The sequence below is a fragment of the Scyliorhinus torazame genome, chromosome 21 (genome assembly GCF_047496885.1).
Source record: "Scyliorhinus torazame isolate Kashiwa2021f chromosome 21, sScyTor2.1, whole genome shotgun sequence".
Lineage (NCBI taxonomy): Eukaryota > Metazoa > Chordata > Chondrichthyes > Carcharhiniformes > Scyliorhinidae > Scyliorhinus > Scyliorhinus torazame.
Window position 1 is genome coordinate 60,372,573 of NC_092727.1, and position 18,583 is coordinate 60,391,155.

Sequence of the window (18,583 nt, forward strand, 5' to 3'; positions counted from 1 at the left end):
TTGATTCTGTCTACACCTCCCGCTGCCTCAGAAAGGCAGACAGCATTGTCAGTGACCCCTCACACCCAGGCAGTGACTTCTTCCAGACCCTTCCATCAGGCAGAAGATACAGAAGTCTGAATACCCACACATCCAGACACAGGAACAGCTTCTTTCCCACAGCTACTAGACTCCTCAATGATTCTCCCTTGGACTGATCTGTTCCCTGTAAGAACACTATTCACGATGCTCTACGCTGCTCTTGTTTGGCCTTGTTCCGCACTGTAACCAATCACTATTTGTTGATGCACCACTGTCAATGTACTCGATTATTCTTTTGTCTATTCTGTCCGTACTGTGTACGTTCCCCTGGCTGCAGAAAAATACTTTTCACTGTACTTCAGTACATGTGACAAGAAATATCAATCAATTTATCTCCACTGTGCCAGGATTTATAAAGTAATCATCCAGAGAAGAAAACTCTACTACAAACAGATCATTTAGGAATAAAATGTGGAAGTCTGCTCCATACAACTACACTCAGGTAGACACATGAACAAAACAGCCACAACATTGAATCACCTCTTCGAGGCCAGCCAAAGTAAAGTTTACCATATACCTCTTTGTTCTTCTTCATGAACTATTAAAAAATCCTTACGCTAGCCTCTTAATTTACCATCTGTACTAGAGTGTGTGTGTGTGTGCCCAGGGAACGCATGAACGAATGAATGGTGGTCGCGATTTACCTTGTTTTTTTAAGTTCGGGAAGTAGTTTCAATAAACTTTGTTTAAACTCATAAAACCGGTCGGGCTAATCTGAAAGCGTACATAGTGGATCTCCGCCAGTAATGGTGAAGCACATCTCCAAATTATAAAGAAATTACAATCCGACCTGGAGTAGCAGAATAGTGGAATCATTTTATCTTCCCTCACGTGGTGATAACAGAGAGCCCCCCCCCTGTATAAATATAAATAAATATAGACACAGCCCTCCATATGCTGTGGCTAATGCACTGCATATAATTACCGTTCCATCACAGGAAGTATCACATCAGTTTAACACAGAGTAGGTGCTGCACAGGTCAGAGTTGAATTTTTCTCTCTTGCTCTCTTACCTGCTGGGTGGTTGCGTCCTGTTGTATGTATGCTACCTGGGACTGATCTGTGAAAACGGCCTTGAGAAACAGAAAGCATAACAGAAAAGTTACTGATTTTAATTAAAGATACCAATTAAAGATTGTTTCAAGGTCCCTTCATCCTCAAAAGCCCCACTCATTCATTCCACAGCAGAAAGGTGCAAGGTGCATGTCTGATAAAAAATGTTAATACAGCACTAATAATATAGGGGACATCACAAGCGATTAACAGGAACATTATCAAATAGGCTTCTACTCTCAGCCACATCAGGAAGTTCTTGGACAAATGATAATCTGCAGGTCTTGAATTTAATACCAGATCTTCCAGATTCACCATTACATCCAACACATTCCACACTGGTCCAGGACCAGGGTATCACACACTGAGAAAACTACCATATTGTAAATTAATCTGCATTAATGTAAAATGTTTACCCTGTTGCTGAAGATATATAATTCAGCTGTTCCACAATTCAGCACTTTCAACAACACACAATATAAAGGATGTGATTTAATGGCCACGTCGCGGTCACACTCACGACGCGGCTATCAGGTCGCAGGAAAGGCCAAAAGAAGGAAACGTGCAGGGCACCAATCAGTTTGCTATCTAACCGGCCCGTCCAATCGGCAAGAACCGGATCCCGCTGCGACATGTCGAGAAATCAATACTAAAACCAATAATTAAAGCTAATCGACATACAACTAAGGAGAACGACCCCTTATCTAACGGCTTCCTGTGATCTAACCACCTCACAGCAAGTGGTCACGCGGGCGTCGATTAGTACACCTTTTCAAAAAGATTAAGCTGGCAGAATGGCTGCTATGGGGTTCTGAGGAGCGGAGTAGCCATCTTCAGCCCCGGGCAGTGAGGCCTGGGGCACTGGGGTTGCTGCCCAGTGCTCGGGGGAGGGGGGAGGGGGGGTTCTCAGTGCCCAAAGGTCCACCATGCCATCGCCTGGATCGTGCACACCCATTATGGGGACAACTCCATCTCCTGCCTTTCTATCCCACTGACCACCCATTACTCCCACTGACCGTGGGGGCCTCTGACCGCGTGGCCGAAGGCCATTGCCAATAGGAATTGGCAATTGTAGGAAAGTGACTACTTCATAGCTCCCAAGAGCATTCCCGTGGGTAGGCATGCCATGTCACAGGTGGTCTAGCATCCCAATCAGACCGTGAGGCCTGGACACTGTGGCCAAACATTGGAGTACTCAACATCATGTATGCAGCAGCCAACATCCGAACACCTAGGGGCTGGGCCTCAGCATCGGGGACATTTCTGCAACCAAAGGTTGGGTGTGTGCACCGGGGAGGGAACCAATGCCCAGTCCAGGCAACATTACCCGTGGGTGTCTGAGGGGTCCGGTGACCAGGGCCCCACTGCGGCTGGAGATGCATGAGCAGGGCGGATAGGATGGCACCCTGAGGTGTGGCAAAGAGCATGAGGGGGAGGCCAAGGGGGACTGGAGGGCCCCAGGGTGAAAGACACCGTAGGTTGTCTGCATCTCACCCTCTCAATAATAATAATAACAATCTTTGTCACAAGTAGGGTTACATTAACACTGCAATGAAGTCACTGTGAAAAGCCCCTAGTCGCCACATTCTGGCGCCTGTTCGGGAACACAGAGGGAGAAATCAGAATGTCCAGTTGTGCTGTTCACCTAACAGCACATCTTTCGGGACTTGTGGGAGGAAACCGGAGCACCAAGAGGAAACCCACGCAGACACAGGGAGGACGTGCAGACTCCGTACAGACAGTGACCCAAGCTGGGAATCAAACCTGGGACCCTGGCGCTGTGAAGCAACAGTGCTAACCACGGTGCTACCGTGCTGCCCCTCCAATTCTTTAAGGATATTACACAACATGGATGAGGTCTTGGACCTCGTGAAAGATGCCCTCATGGTGCTGCTGTGAGGCCAGACGCCAGAGAAGGTAACAGCATTGACAGAGGCTCGAGGCAACAGCCCATGTGCAGGGCCCCACCCTACACCCCGAGTACCCAGCTGCCCATCAGTCCAGGGAGGGACCCAGAGGGGGAGGCCTGCAACAGCCCAAGGTGTACAGGCGTCGCTGCTCCTTCAAACAGATAGCAGATACGGTAGGAGGCTCCGCCTCAACAAGGGGCGGTGCAACACCATGTCGTTATAGACTTGGCACCACGTAGAGGAGGACATCCGCTCCTGGTGGCCGTCAAGGTCACCACAGCAGGGAACTTTTACACCTCAGGATCATTGTGTGGTGTTTCACAAGCTACAACCCGAAAGTGCATTGGTGGCCGGGCAGCTACCTATATAAATGTTGACCTGGACCAAGCAGAACAAGATGCCCAGGCAGCAAGATTCTCCGCCATCGCTGTGATGCCCCAGGTCTAGGAGGTAATAGATGGCACGCACGTCGCCTCGCACGCACCAGGCATCAGGGATTTCCCTGTATCAATAGAAAGGGATTCCACTCCCTGAACGTTTAACTTCTGTGCGACCACTACATAGAATCATAGAATTTACAGTGCCCATCGAGTCTGCCCTTGGAAAGAGCACTCTGCCTAAGCCCACACCCTATCCCCGTAATCCAATAACCCCACCCAACCTTTTTGGACACCAAGGGCAATTAAGCAAGGCCAATCCACCTAACCCACACATCTTTGGACTGTGGGAGGAAACCGGAGCACCCGGAGGAAACCCATGAAAATCATGCAAATGGGCGTGCACTTCCCAAGGAGTGTGCACGACAGCTACATCCTGGGCAGTCGGAGATCCCCGGCCTCTTTGAGGACCACTCCAGGAAGGCCACTTGGGTGACAAAGAGTACCCACTTAAAATCTGGCTAATGACACCAGTACGGAAACCAGAGACAGTGGTGGAGACCCGATATGACGAGGCCATTGTGTCCACCTGGGCTGTCACTGAGCGGTGCATCGGACTGCTCAAAATGCAGTTCCGATGCCTCGACCGTTTTGGTGGTGGACTGTAGTGCATCTCCCAGAGCATCGCCCGTTTGTGGTGATCTGCTGTGCATTCCACAATCTGGCACAGCAGCGGGGCGACGTACTGGAGGTGGAGGGAGAGCAACATGTGGCCACCTCCGAGAAAGAGGACGAGGAGGCGCAAGACTAGGAGGGACTGGCAGACGAGCCCGAGGAGGACCCACAGGACCAGCCAGAGGATGGAGGACAGTGGCGAGGGTCTGGCGTGCTCGGAAAGCCCCCATCCTCACCCGATTCTCATTGGACGTGGCTTTGTCCGTCATCTCACCCCCTACCACCCCAACCCACTCTCCACCCCCCCCCCCCCTCCCCCCCCCCCCCCCCCCCCTTCCCCCCCCTTCCCCGCCCATTCTTCCCTCCCACCCACCCAAACCCCCATCCCCTCTCAGGGTCTGGGATACATCACTCCAGGGTGGTGAGACTGTCGGCACTGTCAGCAGGTCACTGTTGAAGGCAGGGGGAGGGGGTGGGGCGGGCACGGTCGAGGGGATAACCCGCTGTGATCTGAGCTCTTGAGCTCCTCAATCAATGCTATAGTCTGACTCTTGCTTGTCTGATGAGTGTTCGCTTACACCCATCACCGGCTCATGGTATGCCTTGGAGGGGGGGGGAATCCAGGACCACCATGCCCTGGTGGCTTGGGCAGAGGATTGAAGATCTGCCCACATTGCAGAATAACATGACAGAGACATCATATTTATTGGGTGCAACGTGTTTTAATGCTGTACATTTGTGATCCCAATTGCCCCAGCCCTTGATGGTGCCAACCCCCCTTCCGCACCTCATCACCCCCCCAGTAATCCTCGACCTGCTGAGCTTTCCGTATTCGACTGGTGCGCCGAGGTTTCCCCAGGATGTGCATCAGAGTTGGAAGCAGCATTGTTGAACATGGGTGTACCGGGGAACGATATGGTGAAGGGCGGAGACGGTACCAGGTGCATGGTCATTCTGGGGTGGAGGGGGGTTGTTGATCTTCTTACGGTACTGGGTGCCAGTCCTCCAGGTGATGCTCCCCAAGCTGACGGTCGCTGCCACTTCCTCCCAGGCAGCACTGGCTGCCCTTTGGCTGACCTCCGAGCCTCTCAGTGGAACACGACATCCCGTCTGGACTGAACACCTCGTTCAACATTCTGGCTAAGTTGGCGTCCCCGAATCATGGGGCTGGTCTCTTCGGTGGCATGGCTGCCTGCTGTGTGGGACTTGCTCTGTGAGGTCGTTTTAAGTGCTGCTCCCCTTTGTTAGCAGGGAGCTGGCAGGCATGGTCCCCCCGCCGAATCAGCCAGCGACATGAAGCTCGTGGGGCCTCGTTAAGTGGACCAATTAACGTTTGATACGGTGACAGCCTCGCCAGATCGAGCGGCGGGAAGCTTGCGGCAGTTCATGCTCGCTGCCATGCTGGGTGGTATGTGAAGGTGTGTGGGACAACCATGAAAGGATACTACTCATTTGGTTGCAAAGTACTTCCTTACCCACTACCACCCCTCAACAACCCCAGACACATGACTCAGAAACATACGAGGGGGCCATTTGACTCATCAAGTTTGCCCCGCATTCTAACAGATCATGGCTGATCATTTTTTTTTTAACATTTTTCCCCACTATCTTCCCTTGATGTGATTAGCATCGAGAAATATATCAATTTCTGTGTAGAACATGCTCTATGATTGAGCATCCACAGCCCTCTGGGGTAGAGAATTCCAAAGATTTGCCACCCTCTGACTGAAGAAATACTATCTTCATCCTGAGACTGTGTCACCTGGTTCTAGATTCATCAGCCAAGGCAACTATCCGATCTACATCTACTCTGTCACACCCTGCAAGAAAATTATGATTGCACGAGATCGCCTCTCATTCTTTGAAACTCTAGATACCAGCTCCTGGAGGTTTCCCTCCAAGTCACTCACCATCCTGACTTGGAAATATATCACCGTCTCTTCACTGTCACTGGATTAAGGTCCTGGAACTTGCTTCCTAACAGCGCTGCGGGTGCACCTACACCTCAGCAACTGCAGTGGATCAAGAAGGCGGCTCACCGCCACCTTCTCAAGGAAAACCAGGGATGAGCAATGAATGCTAGCCTCGCCAGCAATGCTCACAACCCGTAAGATCATTTAAAAAAGTAATGCGTGCTCAGTTTCCAGAACCACTCCTCATACGACAATTCAGACATCCTAGGAACCAGTTTAGTAAACCTCTGTTGCACTCTCTCTATGGCAACTATATCCTTCCTTCCTTTGGTAAGACCAAAACTGTACATAATACTCTAGGTGCATCTGACCAAGACTAACAATTGCAACAAGACATCTTTACTCCTGTACGTAAACCCACTTGCAATGAAGCCAACATTCCATTTGCCTTCCTAATTGCTTGTTGCAGCTGTGTCCTAGCTTTCAGGTGACTCATGAACAAGGACACCCAGGTCCCTTTGGATATCGACACTTCCCAACTTCTCACCATTTGTGAAATACTCTACTTATTTTTCCGACCAAAGTGAATAACTTCACAATTATTCACATCATGTTCCATCTGCCATGTTCTTGTCCACTCGGCTATCCTGTCTAAATCCCCTTAAAGCCTCCTTGCATCCTCCTGAAAACTTACATCCCCCTGAAAACTTACATCCCCACATAGTTTTGTGTCACCAGCAAAATGGAAACTATTTCATTTGGTCCCACATCCAAATCATTTATATAGATTGTGAACTGCTGTGGCCACAGCACCAATCAATTTCCAGAAAGCATTCAACAAGGTGCCGCACAAAAGGCTGCTGCATAAGATAAAGGTACATGGCATTACACGTAATATATTGGCATGGATAAAGGATTGGTTAACTGACAGAAAGAAAAGAGTGAAGGCAAATGGGTGTTTTTCTGGTTGGCGATCATTGGCTAGTGGTGTGCCTCAGGCATCAGTGTTGGGACTATAATTGTTTACAATTTACATCGATGATCTGGAGGTAGGGGCCAAGTGTAATGTGTCAAAGTTCACCGATTAATTATATACGCCAATATATTACGTGTAACGCCATGTACCTTTATCTTATGCAGCAGCCTTTTGTGCGGCACCTTGTTGAATGCTTTCTGGAAATTGATTGGTGCTCTGGCCACAGCAGTTCACAATCTATATAAATGATTTGGATGTGGGACCAAATGAAATAGTTTCCAATTTGCTGGTGACACAAAACTAGGTGGGGATGACACTAAGATGAGTGGTAGAGCAAAGTGTGCAGAGGACACTGCAAATCTGCAGAGGGATATAGATAGCCTAAGTGAGTGGGCAAAGATCTGGCAGATGGAATACAATGTAGGTAAATATGAGGTCATCCATTTTGGTAGGAATAACAGCAAAATGGAAATTATTTAAATGGGAAAAATTACAGCATACTGTTGCGCTGAAGGACCTGGGTGTCCTTATGCATGAATCGCAAAAAGTTGGTTTGCAGGTGCAGCAGGTAATTAAGGTGGCAATTGGAATTTTGTCCTTCATTGCTCGAGGGATGGAGTTTAAAAACAGGGAGGTTATGTTGCAGCTGTATAGGGTGCTGGTGAGGCCACACCTGGAGTACTGTGTACGGTTTTGGTCTTCTTCCTTGAGAAAGAACGTGCTGGCACGGGAGGGGGCGCAGAGGAGATTCACTAGGTTGATTCCAGAGTTGAGAGGATTAGCTTATGAGGAGAGACTGGGACTATACTCATTGGAATTTAGAAGAATGAGGGGGGGGAATCTTACAGAAGCATATAAAATTATGAAGGGAATAGATAAGATAGAAGCAGGGAGGTTGTTGGTGGTCACTGGCGAGTGAATCTAGAACTAGGGGGTATGGCGTCAAAATAAGGCGGAGCAGATTTAGGACTCAGTTGAGGAGGAATCTCTTCGCCCAAAGGGTTGTGAATCTTTTGAACTCCCTGCCCAGTGAAGTAGTTGAGGCTACCTCATTGAATGTTTTTAAGGCAAAGATAGATAGATTTTTGAACAATAAAGGAATTAAGGGTTATGGTGAGCAGGCGGGTAAGTGGAGCTGAATCCATAAAAAGATCAGCCATGATCTTATTGAATGGTGGAGCAGGCTCGAGGGGCCAGGTGGCCTACTCCTGCTCCATGTTCTTATAGTACCCCAAAAGTAACATTGACAAGTTTAGTCCTAGTCTCTGTTTTCTGTTAACCAATTCTTCACCCACACCAGTATGTTACACGCAAGCCCATGTGCTCTACTTTTGTTGACTAACCTCCTTTGTGGGACTGTTGCTAACTTTTGCCTTAGTTTAATTGCTCTGTTTTATCACCTTTGCTGTTGAGTCGCCAGGTATCTTTATTATACCGCCACGTGGTTCAAGTCCGAGTACTGATCAATAATCCACTACACCGCTGAGTAAGATTTAAATCAAACCACATTTATTATACATAGTAATCACTACTCATGTACAAATTCTACATCTAAGCTACTTCTACAGCTAACAGACCAATACTTAACTTGGAACTGGCCCACCAGGTCAGGAAAACGAATGGCCTTTCGTTCGGGTTCTGAGCCTGCGGGATTCGAAGTTGGTACAGATTGGTAGCTAGGAGCGCCCATCTCGTAGCGAGCGTTGAAGTAAGACTTACTGGATATCGGCGGCGGCTGAACCGGTCACTGTCAAGGGTTGGTTTGCGTTGCTGAGTGACCCGGTCAAGAAGAACGATTTGAACTTGGGCTTAATTCTTAGTCCCCAGGGGCTTCCTCGCCTGTACCTGGTTCCAAGTGATTGGACTTTGTCCCAATCACTTGGTTCGATTTTCTCCAATGCTGGAGCGGTTCCCTGATGGATGGGCGGTCCTGAGGTGGTCGTTCACCTCCTTTTGTGTAGGCTTCTGCTGGCGCCGAAGAGTCTGGTTTTGCTTTATGTGTCTAAATGTTGCTTATTGTTCCCGGGGATTGCTCATTAGTATGCAGATGGCTGGTGTTTTGTTATGCTGATGGTTGCCGGTATCAATCTTGTCTGGCCTTTCCAGAGGTAAATACACACTCAATCTGCAGCTGCTCATTTGTGTCCTGTTGGCTGACTTTCCCATCAGCCTTTGCCGTTCGCAATTTTTAATCGGGAGTTAGCCATTTTAACTGGCTACATCCCCTCCTTGTGATCCTGACGCGAAGCGTGAAGGATCACATAACCATGTTGCTTTCAATTCCCTGCCCTGGGGGGGGGGGAACACTTCCTTCATGGCCTCTTCACTGACCATAGCTATGCAAAAAAATTTTAACTAACAATTCTAAGGGCGCTATGTCAAACAGGGACATACATTACAAAACAATAAACTGGGAACCTCTAACTATTCTTAATATACTACACTCACTTAAACATTTCATCATCCTAACTTCCTCAACCATACAAACAACATTTTATACATCAGTCTTCCTGGCTTGGCAGTCAAGCTCAGGGTCGTACAATTTGCTCATGAACAGTTCTTTACATTTCTTTATTTACAATAAACGCAAGTGAATGCACTTTATTATAGATCGCGGGGGTCGGGGGTCTGGTCGTATCCAAAAATAGGGGATCTGATCCTATATACCGGGGTTCGAGCGCGGTAGGCTCTCCTTCTCCATTTCCATAGACGTATAGTCTGCACTATGGAGCAGCGTATCGCTAATACCAGTAAGGTTTCTATTACATAGGACAGGGAGTACCAGGTTATAAACCTGGCACACCAAAATGATGTGGTGTTGGTGGTGACTGGGCTCTGGGTACTGCGGGGAAGTGAAACCTTAACGGCTGGGGGGCTTGAAGTCATGGGGTTCGCGTTCACGCGCAACCAAATGTCCATAAAGATGATGCTGATCCATATGAAGGAAGTCCTCATGGCTCTTATCTTTCCTTTACTTTCTTCTCTTCTCCGGTCCTGGAGATTTTGGAGTTCTGTGGAAACAAGCATAGTGCCTGTAACTATCTTTGTTTAATATCTCGTACGATAGTGTGCGTGTCCTGTGGTGCCAATTACTCCCTTTATAATTAGTCACTATCACTCCCTCATTTTTTTTCAAAAATCGAATTTTAGGACAAGACACACTTCCCAATAATGAACCAGTGCAAGACATCTCACAGACTGTGCAATTTACCATCCAAATGTTTCAGGATGTAAATAGCATGTGGTTGGCAACCTAAAGGTTACCTAAACCAAAACAAAACTTTTTGAACGAAAAGTGCCAAAATGAGGTGCGTATGGGCCGCGACGGGTAAGAGTTGGATGGAGTCCCTGGGTAGAGCGGCTACCAATGCCGTGTCTCTCCTACCCGAGCGTAGTTGACCAGAGGGGGGTTCCCAGGCAGGGCGGGTCCCAAGCCGTTTCTCCACTGCCTGAGCAACCGACAAGAACGGGCAAGAAATGTAGTCATCGTGGTGGGGCTGCCGTAGTGGTTCTACCTTCGAATCAGAAGGGCAGTTACGAATGGGCGTCTGGTTCCTTAACCAGTCTCTGCAGACAAGTCCTCAAGAGGTTTCTGCTGAACTAGTGTCTGGCAATGGTGAGTCTCTGTAGGCAAGTCCTCAGAGGTTTCGGCCGAATAGGAGTGGGGCAGTGAGAAAAAATTCTCCTGTCGGACATACAACATTTAACAAACTTACAAACAACATAAAACATTCTGCAGGTTCCATCAGAAAGGACAACACTTCTCCCAAGCGGTTCTTTTAAAACATCATCTGGGCGCCTCAGTTCTCGGTTGCGAACAGGGTCGCAAAGGGGTTCTCGGTTTGGGAGGCAGACCCAAGGTCGTCATCTTCTCCCAGGTGCCAAACTCTGGAGTGGATTAGGGCTGAAAGGGCTGCATGGTGTGAGGTGGGGTCGCTCTCGTCGTTGCGGACGAGTCGGAACGAGTTATCTCGGTGCCAATAGTTGGTGTCCAGCTGTGTGGGGACAAAATCGGGGTCGTCAGTGTAGTTCGGTGGTCGGTGATGGGGTTTGTTCAGGGAAGTGATCATGAAGGGATCACTTGGATCGTAGTCGGAATCGCTGGGTGTGGGTCCTGTTGCATGGGGATAGTAGGGAGGCGTGCTGTGGCTATCGTCCGAGTCATAGTCGCTGTCTCTGCTGCTGCAGTCTGTGGGCGTTCCGGGGCGGAGTGTATATTTCGGGGGTGGAATCGAGGTCGAGTCCGTGGCTGGGCTGGGCGTGGTGGGGGTTGGTAGGGATATGTTGGCTGTGGGTGGGGCGTGGTGTGCTGCGTCGAGCATGACGTGGTGTGCGTGGTTCGACTGTGTTCCATATGCCTTCAGCTGGTTTATATGGAACCACGCAGTCTTACCGTTGGGGTACTTTATTTTATACACGGAAGGGCTTACTTTGTCCGCAATGGAATACGGACCCGAGTATTTTGGTGACAGGAATGTGCTGGGGTTATATACAGAGAGCATAACTTGCTGTCCTATACTGTACTCAGTCGCATGCACTGTCTTGTCGAAACAAGCTTTGCTCTGTTTCTTCCTTGTGCCCAATTTTACTGCGGCTGCTAGCTGAGCCGTTTTAACATTTTCCACTAATTGTTCTACTGCTTTCTCGTGTGTGAGGGCCGTCACTTCGGGGCTGGTCAAGTCTAAACCTAATAAATATTCTGTGCCTTTCATGGGGCGTCCGGTCATGAGGGTGTGTGGGGTGTAACCTGTGGAAGTAGAAATTGTATTACGCAAAGACATCAGCGCAAAGGGGAGGACTGAGTCCCAAGTGGTGTTGTTCTGCTGGACCAGTTTTCTGAGGGTGGATTTTAGGGTCCGATTCATGCGCTCCACGATACCACTCGACTGTGGGTGGTATGCAATGTGGAATTTTTGGGTGATGCCAAATATCATGAGGACGTTCTGCATGACACGTCCCGTAAAATGGGAGCCTTGGTCAGATTCAATGCTGCGGGGGAGTCCCCATCTTGTAAAAATGTGGTGGGTCAAAATCTTGGCTGTGGTTTTTGCAGTGTTTGTGCGGGCTGGGAATGCTTCCACCCACTTCGTAAATCTGTCAATTACCACAAGTACATATTTATAGCCATTCCTGTAAGGGGGCAATGGTTCTATAAAATCAATCTGGAGGTTAGTCCAGGGGCCATTAACGGGTCGGATGTGGCTGAGTTGAGCCTTTTTGGCATATCTGTCCGGATAATCCTGGGCACAGATAAGACAATTCGCGATGTAGTGGTTTACATCATCCTTTAAATTCGGCCACCAACAAAGCTGCTTGAGATGGGCTGTAGTGGGATCGATTCCCTGATGTCCATGACAGTCATGGAACAAACAAATCAGTTGATTCCTGTCCTGTTCAGGAACCACAAAAAGGGTGTCTTTTAACACCACACCGTCATGTGTGGTCAGTGCATTTCTAAACCTCTCATAGGGTGCTGGATATTTTCCTTTTACAATCTCCCTGAGATTGCTGTCCTGCTTCTGGGCCTCTACTAGATCCTCGATCTTTGTCTGTGAGACCTGAACTGCACTCACTGGTGCGCCTTCGGGGGGTGTCCAACAATATCCATGCCTGGAACCTGCTTTAGCCAGTGCGTCGGCTTTCACATTTCCAGAGGGGGAGGAACGATGGTGACTACGGACCTTGATTATCCCAAAAGTCCTGTCCTGGGCTCTCTGTAAAATGTGACGGAGCAATGGGGCTGAGGGGAGGGGTTTTCGGTCTGCGGAAACAAATCCTCTTGCTTTCCACAGGGGCAGAAATTCCGTGAGGCTGTTGCAGACATAGAGGCTGTCCGAGTATATGTCTGCTGGGCTGGGGAAGGAATCTGGGTGTTCCACTATATACGCGATGGGCGCGAGCTCTGCTGCCTGCGCGCCTAATTGGCCTGGACGTTTGAACGATATTTCCTCGAGGGCGCGTCCCTGCACATCCTCGACATAGATACCGCAACCTGTTATGCGCTTCCCATCCAAGACTGTGGAAGATCCATCCACATAGACCTTTATGGGCTCACACGTGTCTGTGTGCTGGAGGCTCTGGGTTGAACTACCTATCTTTCTGGGGGGTGTTTTTGCAATAAAGGGGCCTGTGTTGTGGTGTGGAGAGATAATTTTACATTCATGGGAGGTTCCGGGGTACTGTAAGTTGGTCGGCTAAATAGGTGTGCGTCTTTGTCCTTTTAACAGTACTGTCCCATCCCTGCAAGAGAAGAGTCCATCTCACTGCTCTAATCTGGCTTACTGTGCCGTCCTTGAGTCGTCCGTCCAGTAAAAGTTGGGTGGGGGTCTGTTCGGTGAGAATTGTGATGGGGTTCAGTCCTGTAATATATGAAAAATACTGCACTGCCCAAAATACTGCGAGCAGGTGCCTCTCACAGGCTGAAAATCCCTGCTCCACAGCATCTAAAAGTCTGGAAGCGTAAGCTACGGGCCTTAACTGGTCGTGCCGTTCCTGGAGGTGCATGGCTGAAAGGGTGCGGTCTGTGGTCGCTACCTTTATGGCGTAAGGGGAAAGCGGGTCTGGAACTTGTAGTGCGGGGGCTGCTATGAGTGCCTGTTTTTAAAGAGTCCACAGCATCCGTATGCTGCGGAAGCCATTCCCAGGGGGCTCCTTTCTTTAGGAGGTCTGAGAGAGGCGCTGCCTTGCTGACGAAACCGTCAATGTGGTTTCGGCAGTAGCCAACCAGTCCTAAAAACGACCGGAGGGCTGAAACGTTCTGGGGAAGGGGCAATTTAGCAATCGAGTCAATCCTTTTATGCTCAATCTCGCTTTACCATGTGTGATAATTGTTCCCAAATATATCACCATTTCTTCCAAAATCTGGGCCTTTTTGGGGTTGACTTTACAACCGATTGAGTGTAATAGTTCCAAGAGTTCGGACAGAAGCTCAATGTGCTCTGCCTTGGTGTCTGTCTGCAGTAGTAGGTCATCTACATACTGTACCAGACATTCAGGGCGAGAAAATTTGGCTAAACCATTTGCCAGCTGTCGGTGGAAATGGAGGGGGAGTTGTGGAATCCTTGTGGCAGGCATGTCCACGTGTACTGCTGTGCTTTAAAGGTGAAGGCAAATTTGTACTGGCACGCCTTTGCCAATGGAATGGACCAGAATCCATTACTGACGTCCAAAACCGTAAAGAATCGGGAATTGTGTCCCTGCTTGAGCATGGTCTCGGGACTTGCTGCTACTGTGGGGGCTGCTGCGGGGGTGATTTTGTTGAGTTCCCGGTAATCGATGGTCAGTCGCCATGATCCATCGGGCTTTCTCACTGGCCAAATCGGGGCATTATTAGTGGAGGCTACTGATCTAAGTACGCCCTGCTCTAATAAGCTTTCTATTTCCTTGGAAATTTCTCCCTCTGCCTCTTGGGGAAATCCATATTGTTTTGGGGGTCTAGGGTCAGGTCCTGTTACTTGTACGGAGCCAGTCACCCGTCCACAGTCATGCTTGTGGGTCGCGAATGCTGCCCTTTTCTTTTGCAGAGCTGCCCTAACCTGCTTGTCCGTACTAAGTGTGGTCGGGTTGAACCAAAATTTGCCTACTGCGCTAATTTTGTTCATGTCCTCTCCTATGTTGAGCGTTGCGGGGGCTCGTGCGGATTTTGCCATCTTCCAGATACACTGGTTGCCTGGATCGAATGAAACATTATGGGAATTCATGAAATCGATTCCCAGAATGTGTGCGGCTGTGTGGGGCAGGTCAACTAAAACTACGGGGTGCTTGGTGGTGATGGTACCAATTGAATTGGTACAGGGGCTGTGATGTGTCACTGCTGTGAGTGGCCTGTAAAGCTGCTGAGGGTGATAGTGGCTGTAGTGGGCCACGTGTCTTTTTGAAACAGGATGGAGGAATTTATCGTGGTGCGGGACCCTCCTGTGTCCCAGAGAAATTCGATGGGCTGTCCCCGAATTTTCGCTGCAACTACCGGTCGTCCGGACCTATCCCAAAGGGTGTCGCAGACCCAACTGGGGGAGCCCGTACACCGTCAGTCCGTTCGGGTCAAGTCCGTCTGATCTGAACGGGCGCTAACGCTATGAATGGGCTCGGTCTTTGTCTTACTCAGAGTGCCTGTCTGCTGGGCTCTCTGTGGCTTTTTAGGGGCATTGCACTCTCTTGCGAAGTGTCCCAACTGTCTGCAGTTGTAACACTCTAGTGACTTGGGTGGAGGGCTGTTCTTTCCCTCATTTACCCATGTGGGGTCGTGGCATGTTGCCTTTACTGCCTGCATAACTGCGCCGGCCTGCTTTTCCTCAGTATTCTTAACTGCGGGTTTACTTTGAATAGTTTGCTCCCAAGCGCGGGACAATCTTTTCACTACCCACTTCTCGTTATGGGCCTCCTCTGAGGGATCATAACTCGCGCAGGCTTTCTGTCCTGTTTCTGTGGCATGGGAGATAAGGGTGCGGGTCCATTTGGCCATGTTGTCTGGGGGCAAATGGGCACGGTCTAAGTCTCCAAAGACTGCTGCAAAGTGGTTCCTCAGGCGTCCAGCAAACGCTGTGGGGTGCTCGGATTTCTTTTGCCTGCATTTGTTGAGGCCATCTACGGGGTTATCCCAGTTATACCCGATTGCATCCAGGATCGCGGTATGCATTTCTGCAAGATGCCTCCTCCTACGTTCTGTGGGTCGGGAAGGGCTGCTGCGACTGAAGGGTCTAAACTTAAAACTGTGAGCTTTACATGCTCTCGCTCATCCAGGGCGTCATGGTCGCCTGATGTTTAACTGTGGCAAAGAAATGGTGGGGGTCTGAGGTGGGGAGGAACGGTGTGATTTTATCGCACGCGTCCCGTAATTGGGTCACTGTTAAGGGGGTGGAATATAGAAATTCTGCATCGTCCGATGTGGCTGTGCGGTGGGTGGTTACTGGGTTCATTGGAGCATGAACTATCTACTGTGTGGGGGGTTGGGGCGCTTTTCTCTTTTGTGGCTTTCCCTGCGCACCTGTTCCCTGAACATATCTCTGCGCTGTTTCATTCAATTCTTCCCAATCAGGGCTGTCTTCCTGATCTAATCTTTCTCCAAAGGTTTCCTGGAAACCTTTTTGAACAGAAAGCAGTGATTGCAGCTCTGCAATCTGCTTCCGGCACTTTGCGTGATCTAGCGTGCTTTGTCTTTGTTCTGTGGTGGCAGCATGGAGTGCTCTTAATGCTGCCTTGAGGTCACTACACTGTTTCTGTAATGCCTCTACCTGTTTTTCCGTTTCTTCTCGTACCAGGACTGCACGATGCGTGTCCTGATAGGCCTTTTCATATTGAGACTGGAAGCTGCTTAAGTGCGCCAGACAAGACTGGTGAGCCCTTTTGGCGTCATCCACCTCAATTTCCTTCTCAAGTCTAAATTCTCCTTTTCTACCTCGCTTACATTGACCGTACTCATTAGATGTATGCCCTCAACTTCTTTCCGGAATAACGACCTCCTCTGTGCCTCGCAATTGTGCCAAGCAGGACACGATTGCCATCGGCTTGCGAGCTTTCCCTCAGCTCTTTTTGTGGATCTCGCTCAGGTTCTCCCACCAAGTATGTCCTCTACTACCGGGACCTGATTCCTCGTTATCACAGAATTCATTCCAAAAGGGCCATCCTTTCCCTGTGAGATATTTCCAGATCTCTTCCTCCCAAATGGGACATTGTCCCACTCTACTGCTGCTGGTCGCTGCGACCGCAAATTCCTCGGGGTTCATTCGGCGCTGCATTGCCTGCTTTCCTATCCGAGTGCTTCTTTTAAATTTGGGACAGGGGTATTAAGGCGGTGCTGTAAATACGGGTACGGCTTTCGATACTTTCCGATACACAAACTTCCGACAGTTTTGACGCAACAAAAAATCTATCAGTTTTACCTTATCGCCCTGTTAGTTACGCATGCATACACACAATTCCGAATTATGAGTATTGATCAGAACTGCTTGAACACTTGTGGTTTTCTGTTTCCAATTGGATCTCCAATTCAAATTCTTGGGTTCTCCCGGAGTGGTTTTCCACTTCTAGATCGGGTCCCGTCAGGATGTCGCCAAATAATGTTGCTAACTTTTGCCTTAGTTTAATTGCTCTGTTTTATCACCTTTGCTCGAGTCGCCAGGTATCTTTATTATACCGCCACGTGGTTCAAGTCCGAGTACTGATCAATAATCCAATACACCGCTTAGCAAGATTTAAATCAAACCACATTTATTATACATAGTAATCACTACTCATGTACAAATTCTACGTCTAAGCTACTTCTACAGCAAACAGGCCAATACTTAACTTGGAACTGGCCCACCAGGTCAGGGAAACAAATGGCCTTTCGTTCGGGTTCTGAGACTACGGAATTCGAAGTTGGTACAGATTGGTAGCTAGGAGCGCCTATCTCGCAGCGAGCGTTGAAGTAAGACTTACTGGATATCGGCGGCGGCTGAACCGGTCACTGTCAAGGGTTGGTTTGCGTTGCTGAGTGACCCGGTCAAGAAGAACGATTTGAACTTGGGCTTAATTCTTAGTCCCCAGGGGCTTCCTCGCCTGTACCTGGTTCCAAGTGATTGGACTTTGTCCCAATCACTTGGTTCGATTTCCTCCAATGCTGGAGCGGTTCCCTGATCGATGGGCGGTCCTGAGGTGGTCGTTCACCTCCTTTTGTGTAGGCTTCTGCTGGCGCCGAAGAGTCTGGTTTTGCTTTACGTGTCTAAATGTTGCTCATTGTTCCTGGGGGTTGCTCATTAATATGCAGATGGCTGGTGTTTTGTTATGCTGATGGTTGCCGGTATCAATCTTGTCTGGCGTTTCCAGAAGTAAATACACACTCAACCTGCAGCTGCTCGTTTGTGTCCTGTTGGCTGACTTTCCCATCAGCCTTTGCCGTTCCCCATTTTAAATCGGGAGTTAGCCATTTTAAATCAGGAGTTAGCCATTTTAACTGGCTACAGAACCTGATCAAAAATTTTCTGAAAATCCAAATACACCACATCCATTGGTTTTCCTTTATCTATGCTACAAGCAACATCCTCAGAAAACTCTTAACAGGTTTGTCAAACATGCTTCCCCTTTCATAAATCCATAGACTCTTCCCAATTATTTAATTATTTGCAAAGTGTCATGTTATCAAATCCTTTATAACAGATTCTAACTATTTCCCGACTACTGACATCAAACTAACAGGTCTGTAGGTCTCCATTTTCTCTCTCCCTCCTTTCTTAAATTGTGGGGTTACATTTGCTTTCCAGTTTTCAGGAACTTTCCAGAATCGATGGAATTTTGAACGCATCCACTATCTCGACAGCCATTTCCTTCAACTCTGTGGATTGTTCCAGGGGAATGAGCAACCTTCAATCCAATTAATGTTTTGAACACGATTTCTTTATTATTACTAATTACCTTCAGTTCCTCTTTTTCACAAATCTCTCGGTTCCCCCTTGTGTTTCTGGGAGATTTTCTGCATCTTCCTCCGTGAAGACAGACACATAGTAATTGTTTAGTTTCTCCGCCTTTCCCTGTTTGCCAATCTAAATTCTCTATCTCCACCTGTTATGGACCCACACATTTGTTCTTATGAATCTTGCCTGTAAACAATTTCTACCAATGTTT

General features: G+C 48.7%; 1 protein-coding gene across 7 annotated transcripts in view; it reads right to left on the reverse strand.

Annotated features, from left to right (window-relative positions):
* The window catches only part of prdm10 (PR domain containing 10), a 371,372-nt gene that overhangs the window by 271,995 nt on the left and 80,794 nt on the right, over positions 1-18,583 (reverse strand). For all 7 annotated transcript variants that reach the window (XM_072486852.1, XM_072486855.1, XM_072486851.1 and 4 more), the window contains one exon: positions 1,095-1,154. In XM_072486852.1, the coding sequence (XP_072342953.1) occupies positions 1,095-1,154 (60 nt within the window). The remainder of the gene's footprint in view (positions 1-1,094; positions 1,155-18,583) is intronic.